The sequence below is a fragment of the Capra hircus genome, chromosome 6, assembly GCF_001704415.2.
Source record: "Capra hircus breed San Clemente chromosome 6, ASM170441v1, whole genome shotgun sequence".
Taxonomy (NCBI): Eukaryota; Metazoa; Chordata; class Mammalia; order Artiodactyla; family Bovidae; genus Capra; species Capra hircus.
In genome coordinates, this window is record NC_030813.1 from 2416235 (window position 1) to 2432795 (window position 16561).

Here is a 16561-nt window from a genome sequence, read left to right on the forward strand (position 1 = left end):
CTCATGGTCTGAAACTGCAATTAGTTTTGCACCAACCAGATACTTATAAGCATAAGCCCCTACATGATAATTTAACATACTCTTACATTTCCCCATGTCCCATAATATTGGGTGTGATTAGGCAAGTAAGTTCTTACAAATGGAATATGAGACATAAGTTTTACAATTTATGGGATACTTCCTGAAAAATGAATTTCCTACCTCCCTTCCATCCTTTTTGTTCCTTCATATGGGAGTAAAAAGAGGACAAGATAATTTCTGGCTTCAGCTTTGCAGATGAGGCAACACTTGAAGAACGAGTAGGCAACAAGACAGAAAGAACTTTCACCCTGGAGAGACCCTGTTGAACAGAACTGTCTGACAAGTCTGGACCTTCCACCGTCTTTTGAACTTTTACATAAAGGAGAAATGAACGTAAACCTTGCTTGGGCCACTTCCAGTTTTCTTCTTGTAGGGGGTCATTTTGTTACCACAGACATAAAACCTGAAAGTTATACTGCTGCTGCTGCTGCTGCTGCTGCTGCTGCTAAGTCGCTTCAGTCGTGTCCGACTGTATGCGACCCCATAGACGGCAGCCCACGAGGCTCCCCCATCCCTGGGATTCTCCAGGCAAGAACACTGGAGTAGGTTGCCATTTCCTTCTCCAATGCATGAAAGTGAAAAGTGAAAGTAAAGTCGCTCAGTCGTGTCCAACTCTTCGCGACCCCATGGACTGCCGCCCACCAGGCTCCTCAGTCCATGGGATTTTCCAGGCAAGAGTACTGGAGTGGGGTGCCATTGCCTTCTCCAGAAAGTTATACTACAGTATAGTAATAAAAATTTTTGAATATCCTGAATATTATTCTGAAGATATTGGAATAACCTCCCTTAGGCATCATTTTAGATAATTATTTGGATTTTCTTATTGAATTTCAATAGGATATAATAGCCAGTGTTTATAATTATGACCACTATTAGTCAAAAATAAAGGATTATGACTTCACGTCCCCTTTCTAAAAAGAAAGGTAAGGTATTTGGTATGTTTCAGAGGGGTTAATTTAACATCATTCACAAGCAAAAGATTTTTGCATTTTACAGAGCGGTATTAAATCTCTCTAGAAAATTCAACTAACCATAACAATGGGATTTTTAAAAATACATAAAGCAGATTTATTTTCAAGTTCTCTACAAAGATGTGTTAAAATCTCCAATTAAATTGTTTTATATTATTTTCCCCTGAAATATAGTTGATTTACAATGTCTTGTTAATTTCTGCTGTACAGCAGAATGACTCAGTGGCACTAGTGATAAAGAACCTGCCTAACAGTGCAGGAGATGTAAGAGATCTGGATTAAATCCCTGGATTGGGAAGATCCCCTGGAGAAGGAAATGGCAACCCACTCCGGCATTCTTGTCTGGAGAATCCCATGGACAGAGCAGCCTGGTGGGCTACAGTTCATAGGGTCCCAAAGAGTCAGACTTGACTGAGGTAACTTAGCATACAGACTGTACTTTAGGGGACATAATATTTTAAATAACACCAAAAAGGTTAGTAATAATTGATGTAGTTAGAAATTCTGAACTCCAGATTCTTGTGGGGTCTGGTTCTAAGGCTATTATGATAGAGTAACTAGAATGAGATTTACCCCCTAGCAATAAACAGTAACAAAAGTAGAGACACTATACAAAGCAACAGTGTTCAAATGTTGGAAAGCAAGCAGCATGGAACTGTAATCCTTAAAGAAGAAAAATAAACAAGGTAAGCCACATCATCTTCATGGTTTCCTTCCTGGAGGGACTTTGCAAACAGGAGGAGGCTGTCTTACACAGAGCACTGCAAAATTGTGAGGCCCTCTACTAGGCCAGGCAAAGGACAGCTTGGGGGCAGTATATGAAACAGTTCCCAGAGTTCACAGAGAGCTCACTGGCACAACTGAATCTTGGGGATTCAACCAGAGGGGAGGGTCCTTGTTGAACACTTGGGAGCTTTAGTGGAGACCCCAGGGAAAATATGCTTTTGCAGTAATAACAGAGTGAAGCACACTTTATACCTGTCTTCACAGACTTAAACAATTTTGAAGCACCAAGCTGTCTGCTCGAATGAAGTCCAATACTCTTTACAAGAAGTTAACAAAATAAAATATAGCACCCCTAAACAATGTCCATCATTTAATGGTTTTAATTACTATTTCAAAAAGTAGAACTGTGTAACTCCTTGTCCAATAAGAAACAGACAATAGAGGCAAACTTAGAAATAATGGACTGAAATAGAAGCAGTTTATTTTTTCCCCAGCTTATTGAGATATAATTAACATATTGTGTAATTTTAAGACATAAAATGTGATGATTTGATACCTATTTATATTGAAAAAATAATAATTACCACAATAAGGTTAGTTAACATATCCGTACTTCACATAATTATAATTTGTATGTGTGGTGAGACCTTTTAAAATCTACTCTGCTAACAACTTTCAAATATTTAATATAGAGGTTTGAACTGTAGTCACTAGGCTGTAAATTACATTTCCAGGACTTATTCATCTGAGAAGCACTTAAAGAAGTAGGCCTAACTTTCTTAGTATGTTACTCTCCAACCCTCTAACCCTCCCCTCACCAAAATTAAAACTATATGGAAAAAGTAGGACTGTCAATAATAGCATCTGCCATAAATTTCAAAGCAGTAATTCAAGAAAATAGAATACCTTTATCCCCCTGCAAGAAACTTATTGCCCTACACAAGAATCTTACTCTCACTAGCTCCATACTCAGCCCACTGAACTAGCCAAATTTAAACAAAGTAAGAAAAAGGATGAATTCATCATCTGTGTCTTTCTTTGACAACATTCCATTTTAACAAAATTCAACAACTGAGATAAAATATCAGTGAAACTTCAGTTTTCTCAGTCTAAAGCTAACTCACTCTCACATAGTGGAAGTGTATATTTTCACAAATTGATGTAGACCTCCTGAGTAATCAGTAGGTGTCTTTTGTTTCCTCAGAAATTGCACTTACTAATTCCTGCTATTTACATTTTTCCTTCCGTAACTATATGTATTAGTGTTCCTGCTGGGTTTTATTTTCATCTCAAGTACATATTACAATATTTTTTCTTACTATGAGGAAAAAAATTAAAGTGAAAAATTTAAACAGGTAAAAATAAATCAGGGGAAAAAACGGGTAAAATCGGGGTAAAAATAAATAAATCAGGGGCAAAAACTGGCAGCCTGAAGAAGTGCTTTTTTCCCCCCACAAAATGTTCACAAATCTTCCAGTTTTGTATGCCTTTAGGTGGGCTTATATTCTCTAATCTGTCAGAGGCTCCTCCAAACCTCTTACATCATATCCTACATACGTTTACTCATTTAACTCCCTAATCCAGTAGGTACTTGAATCTTCCAGTCCCTACTTTATAAACTAAGATTAATAAATGAATAATTTCTTCCCATTTGCAGAAAGCTTTTGACTGTCTTCCAAAATGACTTCTAATTGGGGGCTGGCCTTTTGTCAGTAATAGTCTCTTCTAAGTGGAGAAAATAGAATGTGGTAACACAGCTTTGATTTTATTTGAGTAAGTTGTGTTCACAGCCACATTGGATGACTTGTATTATCAAGTTACATATATGTTATATGGTTATTTTCTATTTTTTTTAAAGGAAGCTTTATTCTTTCTTTTATAATTTTATTTATGTATGTATTTTTGGTTGCACTAGATCTCTGTTGCTGTACACAGGGCTTTTACTTGTTGTGGCTCTCAGGCTGTACGGCATGGGCTCAGTAGTTGTGACGGCCCGGCTTAGTTTTCAGGTGGCATGTGGGGTCTTCCTTCCCAGACCAAGGATCGAACCCATATTTCCTGCTTGCTAGGCAGACTTTTAATAACTGGACCACCAGGGAAGCCCACTTATATGGTTACTTGCAATTGCATGTTTGAAAATATATTTTTAAAGACTAAAATGTCTATAAGGAGTATTCATAATTTTTATAATATTTAAATTTACATTTATTCCCTTAAAAAAATCTCAGAACACTTAAAAATAGTTTACAGATAATTTACAAAGCATTCTTTTCTATGTAGTCAAAGAAAAGAATTCCACACTGTCTCACAAAGCAACAGAGGGAAATTCACACTCATTATCTAAGGCATTAAATCACCAAGACTACATACTTTTCTTAGTAAAATTGACCTTTACTAACATTAAGGGTAAGAACTTTCTGTTTAATAATTTGGGAGATAATTGTGAAATACTTTAAACAAATGGAAGGATTTGGGAAATTTAAAAGAAATGTTAAGTAGTTCTTATTTCTCCCATTTTTTTTTTCCAAGTAAGCACTGCCTCATAGACCATTTTTACACTGTCACATTTAGCTTCCAATTTTTAAGGTTAATTAGAGCTCTCTTTAGCCAAAATAATAGTGAATTGCCTACATTTATGTTAACTGCTTTCCTGTCAGCCCCTAGTAGTTTGCTGTTTTGATATAGCGTATTTTTTTTTTTCCCTAACTTCCATCTTACATCTAGTTTGGTATGTTTTTATTTTGTCTTCCTTTAGTAGTGTAAAAAGATAAGTCAGTATTAATTTGTAAAAGGAATGCAGAGTAATACAAGATGGACTTCTAAGGATTTTTCTGATCCCAGCATTTCTCCAGCAAGTCTTAAAATGTTGTCCATATCATACCATTATGATTTATTCTAATACATATTCTTAAAAATAAAAATGGTAAGTTGCAAGTAATATGTAATAGTTATCTGAGATATAATGTAAGAGACATATAAAGAACAGTAAGACCCCCTTAGTTGTTTACAACCCAACTGAACATTGAAATTATCATGGGAGTTTTAAAAATTACTGGTGCTTAGATCCTTTACCCAGAAATTCTGATTTGGCTGCTTTGGAGTGCAGCCTGGACACAAGATTTGTTTGTTTAACTCCTCAGATAACTCTAAGTGCAACCAATGTTGAAAACCACTGAACTAAGCCTATCTGCAGATTATTGGTTCTTAACTTTGACTAAACAGTAGGCAATTAGTCAAACAATAATCCATATCAGTGCTGCCAAGAACAAAGAGCTTTATTTGGGGTCTTAGGAATTGCCATTCTGGAAGCACAAATTGGGGTGAAGCTGAGTTTTCAAGAGAAAGAGCCAGGGACTTATAAAGACAAAAGTCACAAGTTTGTTAAAGCTCTCTGGAAAGAATTATCACTGATCCTTGTGCAGGAAAGAGATATTTGTTCTTAAGGGATATGCTGTCAGAGTTATTTAGGGTAAGGGTCCAACAAGCACCTTAAATTTCTGAAGCATAGGGCAGAGTTCTGGATGCCTGAGTTAAGACAATAAGAGATCAGAAGTTCAGAGTCCATCAAGAATCAATTCCTCAGTAGCCTCCCAGCTCCATTTCAGAGATCTCTCTTGGCAACACTAAATTTGTTTTATTTTCCTCCCAGAGAATTAACAGGTGCATTAAAACTATAGTGTCTGAAACTCTAGTCCCATAGATTAGAATTTAGCTTCTCTTGAGGTGGAGTCCAGGAGATAAGTCTGTTTTGTTTTCAGTGTGATGATTTTAATGTGAAGTTAAAACTAAGTATTACGACTCAAAAATTAAGCTGTTTAATACCACAGCATGGGAGAGATATAGTACTGTTATTGTGTTTTTGTGTTTTTAGATAACATGCTATATACAACCTTGGCCTGGTAGAAGCACTCAGTGGCACAAGTTTAGTTATATAACTAAAGCAAGTAAGTTAATTCTATTTAAAAAGTATTATTAGTAACTGTATTTTAGGATACGTGAGGGAAATTGCAGTTCTAGGCACCCTACCATTCAGCGGTTCTAAATTTGATCCTTGTGACAATTTTGATCAAATTATCGTATTTCTATCTGCGAGTCAGAGTCAATTTTCACCAACACAAAGCTGAAGAGCAATTATCATCCAATTAAAAATAAATATAAAGAATTTCCAGCTGCTCTGGAAAGTCTCATTGACATGGTGTTGCCATATCCAGTAGACTGACAGTAACTCTGGATCATTTCCATTAATGCTGGGCTACAGAACAGTGCATGGGCTCCCCAGGTGGCTCAGTGGTAAAGAATTCATTTCCCCCGTGCAGGAGATGTAGGACACTTGGGTTCTATACTTGGATCAGGGAAGAAGCCCTTGAAGGAGGAAATGGCAACACACTCCAGTTTCTTGCCTGGAAAATGCTATCAACAGAGGAGCCTGGAGAACTGCAGTCCTGAGGAATGTGGAGTCTGACTGGACTTTGCAACTGAGCACCCAGGCACAGAACAGTGGATGTCTCAGGCAGCCCCAAAGCAGGAAAAAGCAGCAAAGCCTCAACAAACAGCACCCCATAATGCAGGAATAAAAGAAAGCCCTTTTGAATTTATAATGAGGAAAAGTATAAAGTTTAATTATTTTAAATAATGTTAAGCATGTAAATGACTAAGTATTAAAACCCATTCACTGAAAGGAGCCTGCGGAGCAGGGCGAGGACCTAGGCCCAGGTGGTAAGCAGGCTTCTTCCGGAGGTGGGGCCAGGACCTCCTGTCACAGGATGAAACTGCACTGCTGTTTCCAGGGGCGGCCGTTACGGCCTCTGGGGTCACGATTAACTGACGGAACCTCCAGAGCTCATTTCCCCGAGGCAAGGCCAGGCACGCCGTCACGTGATGGAACCGCCGTGGCACCGCCCCGTCTGCCCCGCACAGGAACCTGGGAAGGCGCCAACATGGCGGACAGCACGACACTGGACGCGACCACAGTGCAAGTGCTGCAGGACCTGGCCAACCGCCTGCGCGTCCATTCCATCAGGGCTACATGTGCCTCTGGCTCTGGCCACCCCACATCGTGCTGTAGCGCGGCAGAGATCGTGTCGGTGCTTTTCTTCCACACGATGAGGTACAGACAGACTGAGCCAGCGCACCCCGACAACGACAGATTCGTCCTTTCCAAGGGTCATGCCGCTCCACTGCTCTATGCTGCCTGGGCGGAGGCGGGTGGCATCAGTGAACCCGACCTGCTGAATTTGAGGACAATTCATTGCGACCTCGAGGGACACCCAACCCCCAGGCTGTCGTTTGTGGATGTGGCTACAGGATCGCTTGGGCAAGGGTTGGGGGCTGCGTGTGGAATGGCTTACACTGGCAAGTATTTGGACAAAGCCAGCTACCGGGTATTCTGCCTCCTGGGCGACGGTGAGTCCTCAGAAGGCTCCGTCTGGGAAGCGTTGGCCTTTGCTTCCCACTACTGTTTGGACAATCTCGTGGCAGTGTTCGACGTCAACCGCTTGGGGCAAAGTGGCGTTGCACCCCTGAAGCACTGCACAGACATCTATCGGAATCGCTGTGAGGCCTTTGGGTGGAATACTTACTTAGTAGATGGCCATGATGTGGAGGCGTTGTGCCAGGCCTTTTCTCAAGCTGCTCAAGGGAAGAACAAGCCTGCTGCCATAATTGCAAAGACCTTCAAGGGCAGGGGTATTCCAAGTGTTGAGGATGCAGAAAATTGGCATGGAAAGGCACTCCCAAAAGAAAGAGGAGATGAAATCATTAGACTAATTGAAAGTCAGATACAAACCAACAGGAATCTCCTACCAAAACCTCCTGTTGAAGGCTCACCTCCAGTCAGTATCACAAGTATAAAAATGACCAGTTTGCCTGATTATAAAGTTGGTGACAGGGTAGCTACTCAGAAAGCATATGGTTTGGCTCTGGCTAAACTGGGCCTTGCAAATGAAAGAGTTGTTGTCCTGGATGGTGACCCAAAGAACTCCACCTTTTTTGAAATATTCAAGAAAGAACATCCTGAGCGTTTTATTGAGTGTTTTGCTGCGGAACAAAACATGGTGAGTGTGGCACTGGGCTGTGCCACACGTGGTCGAACCATTACATTTGTTACTACTTTAGCTGCCTTTTTGACTAGAGCATTTGATCAGATCCGGATGGGAGCCATATCTCAAACTAATATAAATCTTATTGGTTCTCACTGCGGGGTATCTGTTGGTGAAGATGGCCCTTCTCAGATGGCCTTGGAAGATCTAGCCATGTTCCGGAGCATTCCCAATTGCACTGTTTTCCTCCCAAGTGATGCTGTCTCGACAGAGCATGCTGTTTATCTGGCTGCCAATACCAAAGGAATGTGCTTCATTCGGACCAGCCGATCAGAAACTGCAGTTATTTATCCCCCACAAGAAAATTTTGAGATTGGAAGGGCCAAGGTCATCCGCCACAGTAATAATGACAAAGTCACAGTAATTGGAGCTGGAGCTACTCTGCATGAAGCCTTAGCAGCTGCTGATGCTCTTTCTCAGCAAGATATTTCTATCTGTGTTATTGATCCGTTTACCATTAAACCCCTGGATGCTGCCACCATCATCTCCTGTGCAAAAGCTACTGATGGCCGGGTTGTCACAGTGGAAGATCATTACCAAGAAGGCGGCATTGGCGAAGCCGTGTGTGCAGCAGTGTCTGGGGAGCCTGACATCCATGTTCATCAGCTGTCGGTGTCAGGAGTGCCTGAAAGAAACAGGAAACCTAGTGAATTACTGAGTATGTTTGGTGTCAGTGCTAGACACATCATAGCAGCTGTGAAATATACTTTAATGCACTAAAATAACCAATTTTTTAAAATATCAGTCTCTGTGTTGGTTTTAAAACCCTGTTGGACCTTTTTGTGTATTATTTAAACAAAGCCATTTAAGAGCTTGTTTCATTCCTAATTCAGAAATTCTAGTCAACTACTTATAAACTGTGACTGTATATACAAATGTCACTCAGTGTTGAATCAGTAGTTTAAGTAACAGAATACAACAACCTACTACAAAGTTTGCTGATAAGACTACAAATAATTGACTAATTTGGGAATTAATGTAGAGGTAAGTTTCCTAAATGTAATTTACTTGTGAAGAAAATGTGAATTTCATTGTAGACTTCAGTAGCCTAGGTTTTGAGGCAAGTATGAAGGTTCATGTAATGCCATCCCACCTGCAGCTTCCTGGATAATTTTTGACTACAGTTGCCTGGAAATTCCCTTCAAAGTTTGTCTTCTCTCCTTTGCAGTTTAGAGACTGGAGGGCAGCAGTGAAAGTTCTCTTATGATGTACCTCATTGCTTCAGTGACTGTTCTGTGAAGAGATGAAAGCCTGACTACTTCTGGTTTACACATTACAATATTTTGTGAGGTTTCAGAAGCGTTTCATTTTCTCAGTGACCAATTTGCCAACTTGATTATATTCATCTACTCAGGAAACTAGAATTAATGTAATAAAGTATTTAAAAACCAATAACTTTATTCAGTTTGTGTCATGTATGTGTGACTTGGTTTCTCTCTGATAAAAGAACAAACAAGCAAACAAAAAAAACTTCTATTTAAATGAGAAACAGAAAGAGGCATGTTCCCTCAATAGAGGAAAATGTCCCAGCTGGAGACAAATCACGGGAAAACAATGTGTGGACTGAAGCACACCCCTCACTTTTTGCTGTGAGTAAATAGAGTATATGGCTGGAATGTAAGAAGAAGTACCAGTCAGGTAAATCAAAGCCAGACCCAAAGTTCAAAAGTAAATTTAGAATGACTTTTTGTCAGGTAATTCCTTAGTTTTATTACCTTCATTAAGTGTCATCATTAAGTTCATTGGACACATAACCCAATTTGTTCTGGAAGGTATCCTAGAAACCAAAAATCACTAACCTGAGAATCAGAGAAATGGGGGGCCTGCTCAGGACAGTAGTAATACTGTCTGCACTTTTTCTCTGAGCTGGTTCTGGTTTCTTCTTTTGAAAATTGATTATAATTGCTCTTTATTTCCTAAGATTTAAAAATCATTTTGTAAAATTAAAAACAGTTGCTATAGGATTATTGTAGGAATTTAGAAAATACAGATACACGACAAATTTAGCTCATTTGTCTCACCATAGGAAAATCCATATATAACTGTAGCTCTTAAAGTATGGTCATTCCCATGTAGTAACATCAATCAGATGTATCCATGGATGGGGTGCTGTTGAATAGAAGTCTTTATCCTTAAAGTTTTTAAACCCTACTGAAGGGTTGTTGCTGAACCACGAATGATGCTGGGATTCTTGGCCTCTAGAGGAGAAGAATTCAATCTGAGGCCAGAGACGAGGCTTGATGGCTCAGAGCTTTTGTGTAATACAGTTTTATTAAAGTATAAAAGAGAAAACTTCTGACATAGACATCAGAAGGGGGGCAGAAAGAGTACCCACGCCCCTGCTAGTCTTTAGCTGGATGTTATATAGCTATTAGCAGTCTGCTAATTAAAGCAATGTCTCAAAACTCAGAGAATGGCACCAGACCTCATCCACAAGATGCATTTTGAGATAATCTTGGCACCAGGTGAGTCATCCTGGGCCATAAATATAGAGAAGGGGAAAAAATGTAACACTAGTTTGTTTCTTCCTGCCGCTTAAGAGAGAGAGAAAAAATGTCTGACACTAGCAGCCTATATTCTCCGTTTGGAGACCCTGGCCTTCCTGCCTGTTACAATCTCACTACTATTGATTTAGACACAGATTAAAACAGATGAAATACCAGCACAAAATTACTTGTCCTAATTTGAGTGTGTATACTAGGAAAGAGCTTCGGTTTTTATGGCTTGTAACTTGAATGTGGGAAGCAAAATGCTTTGCTTCCTATCAAATATGCATAAACACAGCTGTAATAATGACAGAAGTTCAGGGTGGAATCTCAGAAATGATCAAAAATATTTTTGTAGGAGGGTGGAGAAGGCATTAATCTCTCCTGTAAAGATTCTGTCCCACAGGACATCAATCAGTGGCTGGCAGGTCCAGAAGAAAGAAATGGGACATGAGACTTCTATCTCATGTCTACAGTTTGTCATGTAAGATGGAATCAAATCCAATTGTGTTATATTAAATATTCTCCAGCTTTGAATATATCTGGAGATCGTGTAACTGCCCATGGAAATCAGAGAATTATTCTGACTGATACTAATCTTGACCCCTAAAGCTTGTGTATATGCAGTTTTGACTTGGATGAACACCTGGTCACTGGTTTAACTCAGGTCTTCTATTCATTGTTTTGTCTAGAAGAATGTCATCTCAATTAAGAAAGCTTGATGACATTCCAGGGACAGCTGTGACTACATCTGCTCCCTGGCTTATGGTTCAGCTAACAAAGACCAAAGATGGGAAAGGGCAGGAGGTGGAAAACACCAGCAGGCAAAATCTATTTGCCTTCCGTTTTTGTGTAAATCCAAACTCAAAAATCCTGTGGACAGAGAAACCTGTCAAACTGCAATCCATAGGGTCACAAGAGAGTAGGACATGACTTAGCAACTAAACAAGCAAAAAGCTATGTATGACTTTATACTTTTAGATGGTTAAGAAAATGTTAAGAGTAGAATTTTATGAAAACCATAAAATTCAAATGTCCATGAATGAAATTTGATGGTAACACAGCCACACTCCTTCACTTATATATTATCTGTGGCTTCCTTGGAGCTGCCACAGCAGAATTGACATCAGTTATTGACATTTGTCATAATTGTGACACACACTTTATGGTCTACAAAGCCTAAAATATTTCTCTGGATTTTTACAGTAGAAGTTTGCAAATCCTGAGGTGGAACATTGGAGCGAGGTGAGGGTGACAATATCCAGGTGGAAGAGATAAGGATGGCCTGTGGAGGTTCAGGCTTCGTGGCTACCACTATCTTTGGCTACAAAGTGTTGGTAAGATTGGAGGTTTTGTGCCTATCACAGGCCACCACGTTGAGGAGTAAAGACACACACGGATCAGAGAGGTTCTCTGTGATGTGTGACAGTCTGGGAATATAGGAAGCGAATTTGGGAACATAGGAAGGTATAATCTCAGAAAGGGACCACCAGTGATTAGAGTCCCTACCTGCTATTAAATCCCTCATCTGTTGGTCCCAATGTTGCTGAATTTATGTGGAAAGATTTGGTTGGTAGTGATTTTCAGCAGAGGAGATGATGATGTTTTTGGAGAAACCTTTGGAAATTTGGATGAAAGAAAAGTATAAGAAAACATACTTCCTTTTCTTTCAACTCTCATTGAAGGAACTGGGGAGAAAATGTTACCATTTCCTTCTTCAGGAATCTTCCCAAGCAGGGATCAAACTCAAGTCTCCTGCATTGGCAGGCGAATTCTTTACTGCTGAATCACAAGGGAAGCCCAAAATACAGCTAATACATGTTAATTTGGGCTTCCTCAGTGGCTCAGCAGTAAAGAATCCACCTGTAATGCAGGAGTTGCAGGAGCTGCAGCTTCCATCCCTGGGTGGGGAAGATCCCCTGGAGGAGGGCGTGGCAACCCATCCCTGTATTCTTGCCTGGAGAATCCCATGGACAGAGGAGTCTGGTGGGCTACAGTCCATAGGGTCACAGAGTCTTACACAGCTGAAGAGACTTAGCACACATGCACACATGTTAATTTGACAAAGGCAGAAAGGCAGTTTTTCAGGGTGCTGCAAGGCTAGCTGAGTCTCCACTGTACTCTCAGGCACTTTGACAAGCACTGTGAACGGATGTCTGCTCTAAGTTGGGCATTGTGGAGGTAAAGCTCAAAATCAACATTCAGCATAGCAGGGGCACCTCCTACCAAGAATGAATGCTGACCTATCAGAAAGTATGCTGCCAGGAGAACTGAACAGTAAAGTAAAGAACCCGCTGACATCCCCAAGGGAGAGGTGGCTAACCATTTAGTTGGGTCCAGGGGCTCTGTGGAGTGGAAGACACAGGACCACATAGAGCTCTGGAGTTGGAGTGTTTTCCTCCAAAAGGCAGACTGCCAGGTTTTCCAGATTCTTACATCTCATACCTTCAAAAGAAGAACAACATGCATAAAATTTATTGAACACAATATAGTTTCCCAGTGAAAAATTATTTTACCAGTAATATGCTGATTAATAGATTGCAGGCCCCTCTGTCCATGGGATTCTCCAGGCAAGAATACTGGAGTGGGTTGCCATGTCCTCCTCCAAGAGGGTTAATAGATTAGTTTATTTCAAAAGCAGACTAAGTATCCCACGCATGTAGATGAAGATGAACTGACACACACATATACAGACCTGTATGTTCATGCACATGTGTGCATCACATGATTTATGCCACATGTTTGAAAGAACATTACTAGATGAATAATGCTATTTTTCAGTCACTGTTTCATTTCTAACTCTTTGAGACCCCGTGGACTGTAGCACACCAGGCATCCCTGTCCTTCCCTATCTCCCGGAGTTTGCTCAAACTCATGTTCATTGAGCAAACAATGCCATCCAACCATCTCATCTTCTCTCCCCTTGTCCTCTTGCCCTCAATCTTTCCCTACAATCCATAGGGTCACAAAGAGTCGGACACAACTGAAACGACTTACAATGCCCATGTCTGAGAGATATTAATGAGAACTTCCTGCAGCACCTAGATGCTGCTAAACTCATCTCTTTTCTCTCTGTCCTTGGCCTTATAGATTTGCCTCTTTAGAATCAAGTCTGCTATTCTGTTGCTGGGGCACCACTGGAGTTCTAAAGTTTTGTTTATACACAGAAGGCTTGAAAGCAAGGATGGGAAAATTAACTTTGGCTTAAGTTAACTGTCTTCTTAATGTAGTCCTGAAATTACAATGATATGTAGTAATCTATTTCTGGAACCCCAAAAGGCATATTTTTATTTTCTCTTTTCACCTAAACATCTTTCCCTGAATTGTTTACCAAATAGCTTTTACTCTCTAGGTGACAGACTCATCCTGAGTACGTAATATATATTAATTACAACAAAAAGTCACCTAACGCAACCAGCTGTACAAGTCAAGTTTATTTGTTAGAAATAGATTGGTTTGGTTAATTGGCAATTTACTGTTTCTGGGGAATACAAGAATGTTAGACTATTTTCCCTCTGTTTATACCAACCCACCCTCATATAAATGCTATTATTTTCATGTATTTTTATGTCCTTCCATACATAAATTTAGTTTAAAAGCTAACAAATCATTTTGATCTATATCATCCAAACACGAAGTACACAGTTCAGTGAGTTTTCACAAAGTGGAAACACTCTTCTAACTCATATTGAATCAACAATTATAATAGTGGTCCCAAAGCTGCTTTCTGTCCCCTTCCCATGGATTGATTATTTCCTCCTTTATCTTCCAAATAATTATTTTAATGGCTAACTCCATTGATTACCTTTCCTGTTTTTAAACTTTGTATACGTGGAATGATACAGTGTGTAGTATTTTGTATCTGGCTTCATTTACTCAACATTTACAGAATTTTCCATGTGGTTACCTGTGCTTAAAGTGAAATTGAAGTCGTTCAGTCATGTCCGACTCTTTGGGACCCCATGGACTGTAGGCTACCAGGCTCCTCTGTCCATGGGATTTTTCCAAGCAAGAGTACTGGAGTAGGTTGCCATTTCCTTAATGTTCATTAAATTTCTCTCCTGTATAGTATTTCAGATCATGAATATACCACAATGTGCATGTCCATTTAAATGATTAATGAACATTGTTTTCAGTTTGGAGCTATAACAAATAGTGGTGCTATGAATATTGTTATACGCTATCATGATGAACACACAGGTTTCTTTTTATTGGTTATTGAAATCAGGAGTCATTGCTTTGTTACTTTGTTATACTATGTCCACCTTTAGTAGAAACTTCCAAGTATTTCTCTACAAGGGGAATTTTTATTTGCTAAGTCTTGCAACCCACTCCATAGTGATCATACTAATTTACACACTTATATCAGAATATGAAAGTTCAGGTTGCATCCCATTCTTGTCAACATCTGCTTTAATCTATATTTTTTTATTGAAGTATAGTTTATTTACAATTTTGTGTTAATTACTGCAGCAAAGTGATTCAGTAATACATATATAGACATTTTTATATTCTTTTCCATTATGGTTTATCACAGGATATTGAATGTCATTCCCTGTGCTATTCAGTAGGACCTTGTTGCTTTTCCATTGTATATATAATAGTTTGCATCACTTAATCCCAGCCTCCCACTCCATCCCTCCCCCAACAGCCCCACTCTGTGGTAATCAACAGTCTGTTATGTCCATGATTCTATTTTTTTTTTTTTTTTTGTCGTGGAGTTTGTTGTTTAAATGGCATTGAGTCGTGGTTTTAATTTGTATCTCCTTATGGCTAATGCAACTGGGCATCTTAGTATGTTCATTGGCCATGTAAAAGTGTCTATTCAATTGTATTGTACAGAGGCTCTTTGCCTTTATATTTTGGTTTTATGGGTGTTTTATGTATTGTGCATACACACATTTGTTGGATACATGTATTTCAAATATCTGCTCTCACTCTGTGAACTGCCATTTCACTCCCTTAAGAATTCTTCTAACAAACAGAAACATTCGTTTCAATGTAGTCTTACTTACCATCATGTTTCCTCTCTAGGTATTGTGTTTAAAAAGTCTTTAGTTTCCCCAAGGTTATTAAAGATATTTTCTTAGGTTTTCTTCTGCAAATTTTATATTTTTTATCTTTCATTTGTTCAGTCACTCAATCATGTCTGTGTCTGACTGTTTGCAACCACATGAACTATAGCATGCCAGGCTTCCCTGTCCTTCACCATCTCCCAGAGTTTGTTCAGCCTCATGTCCTTTGAGTCAGTGATGCCATCCAACCAGAGATCTACAATTCATGTGCAATAGACTATTATATACGGTTTGAGGTTAGGGGTCAAGATACAATGTTTGTCCTTATTGACGCAGTTGCACAGCATCATTTCAAAAAACCCATCCTTTTCCTCTCTGTACCAGGTTGTACATCAGGCAGCTGTACATGTATGGATGTGTTTCTGTTCCATCAGTCTGTTTATTCTTGTGCCCATGCTACACTGTCTTAATTATCATTGTTTTTCTCATAAGTCTTATATTCAATAGTTTAAGTCCTCTTATTTCCTCCACTTTTTGTTTTCAAGATTATTTTGGCTTTTCTTAGTCCTTTGAATTTCTGGATACATTTAAGAAATAGGCTGTCAATTTACACAAAATTTCAATTTTACCTTCATACAATTATATGTATGTTATATTCCCTTTTACTATTCCATTTAAAGAGATTACATTATTAAACATCCTTTAGAGAGTTAAACAGATATCATTAAAGTAATTTTAGCAAATTAGGTTTACAATCTTCAAACTTTGATGTATCTTGGGAGAGGTTGGAGGTAGGTCCTAAAGACTTTGAAAGTGACTTGTAAACATGGAAGATTTGAACAAATCTATTTCCAGATCCTTAAGTCCATCTTTTGTTCCTAAAATTGATCTGCTTGAGAATACGTCTATGATTTTTTTTCCAGTATTCTCTTTCATAATTGACTCTGTTCTACTTTTCAGAAGGAATCTGTTTTTTCACCTGTCCTTACTGTTATCATGCATTAGGTTCAGTTCAGTTCAGTTAAGTTGCTCAGTTGTGTCCGACCCTTTGCGACCCCATGAATTGCAGCATGCCAGGCCTCCCTGTCCATCACCAACTCCTGGAGTTCACTCAAACTCATGTCCATTGAGTCGATGATGCCATCCAACCATCTCATCCTCTGTCCTCCTCTTCTCCTCCTGCC

General features: G+C 39.3%; 1 protein-coding gene and 1 long non-coding RNA gene across 2 annotated transcripts; both read left to right on the forward strand.

The window, feature by feature from the left end:
* On the forward strand, positions 3167-9268 carry LOC108636198. The gene is made up of 2 exons (XR_001918163.1): positions 3167-5722; positions 9045-9268. It is a non-coding gene; the product is annotated as an uncharacterized LOC108636198 (long non-coding RNA).
* On the forward strand, positions 5729-9271 carry TKTL2 (transketolase like 2). Its single transcript, XM_005681249.3, has one exon. The coding sequence runs from the start codon at positions 6542-6544 to the stop codon at positions 8594-8596; it is 2055 nt and encodes a 684-aa protein (XP_005681306.2). The 5' UTR covers positions 5729-6541; the 3' UTR covers positions 8597-9271.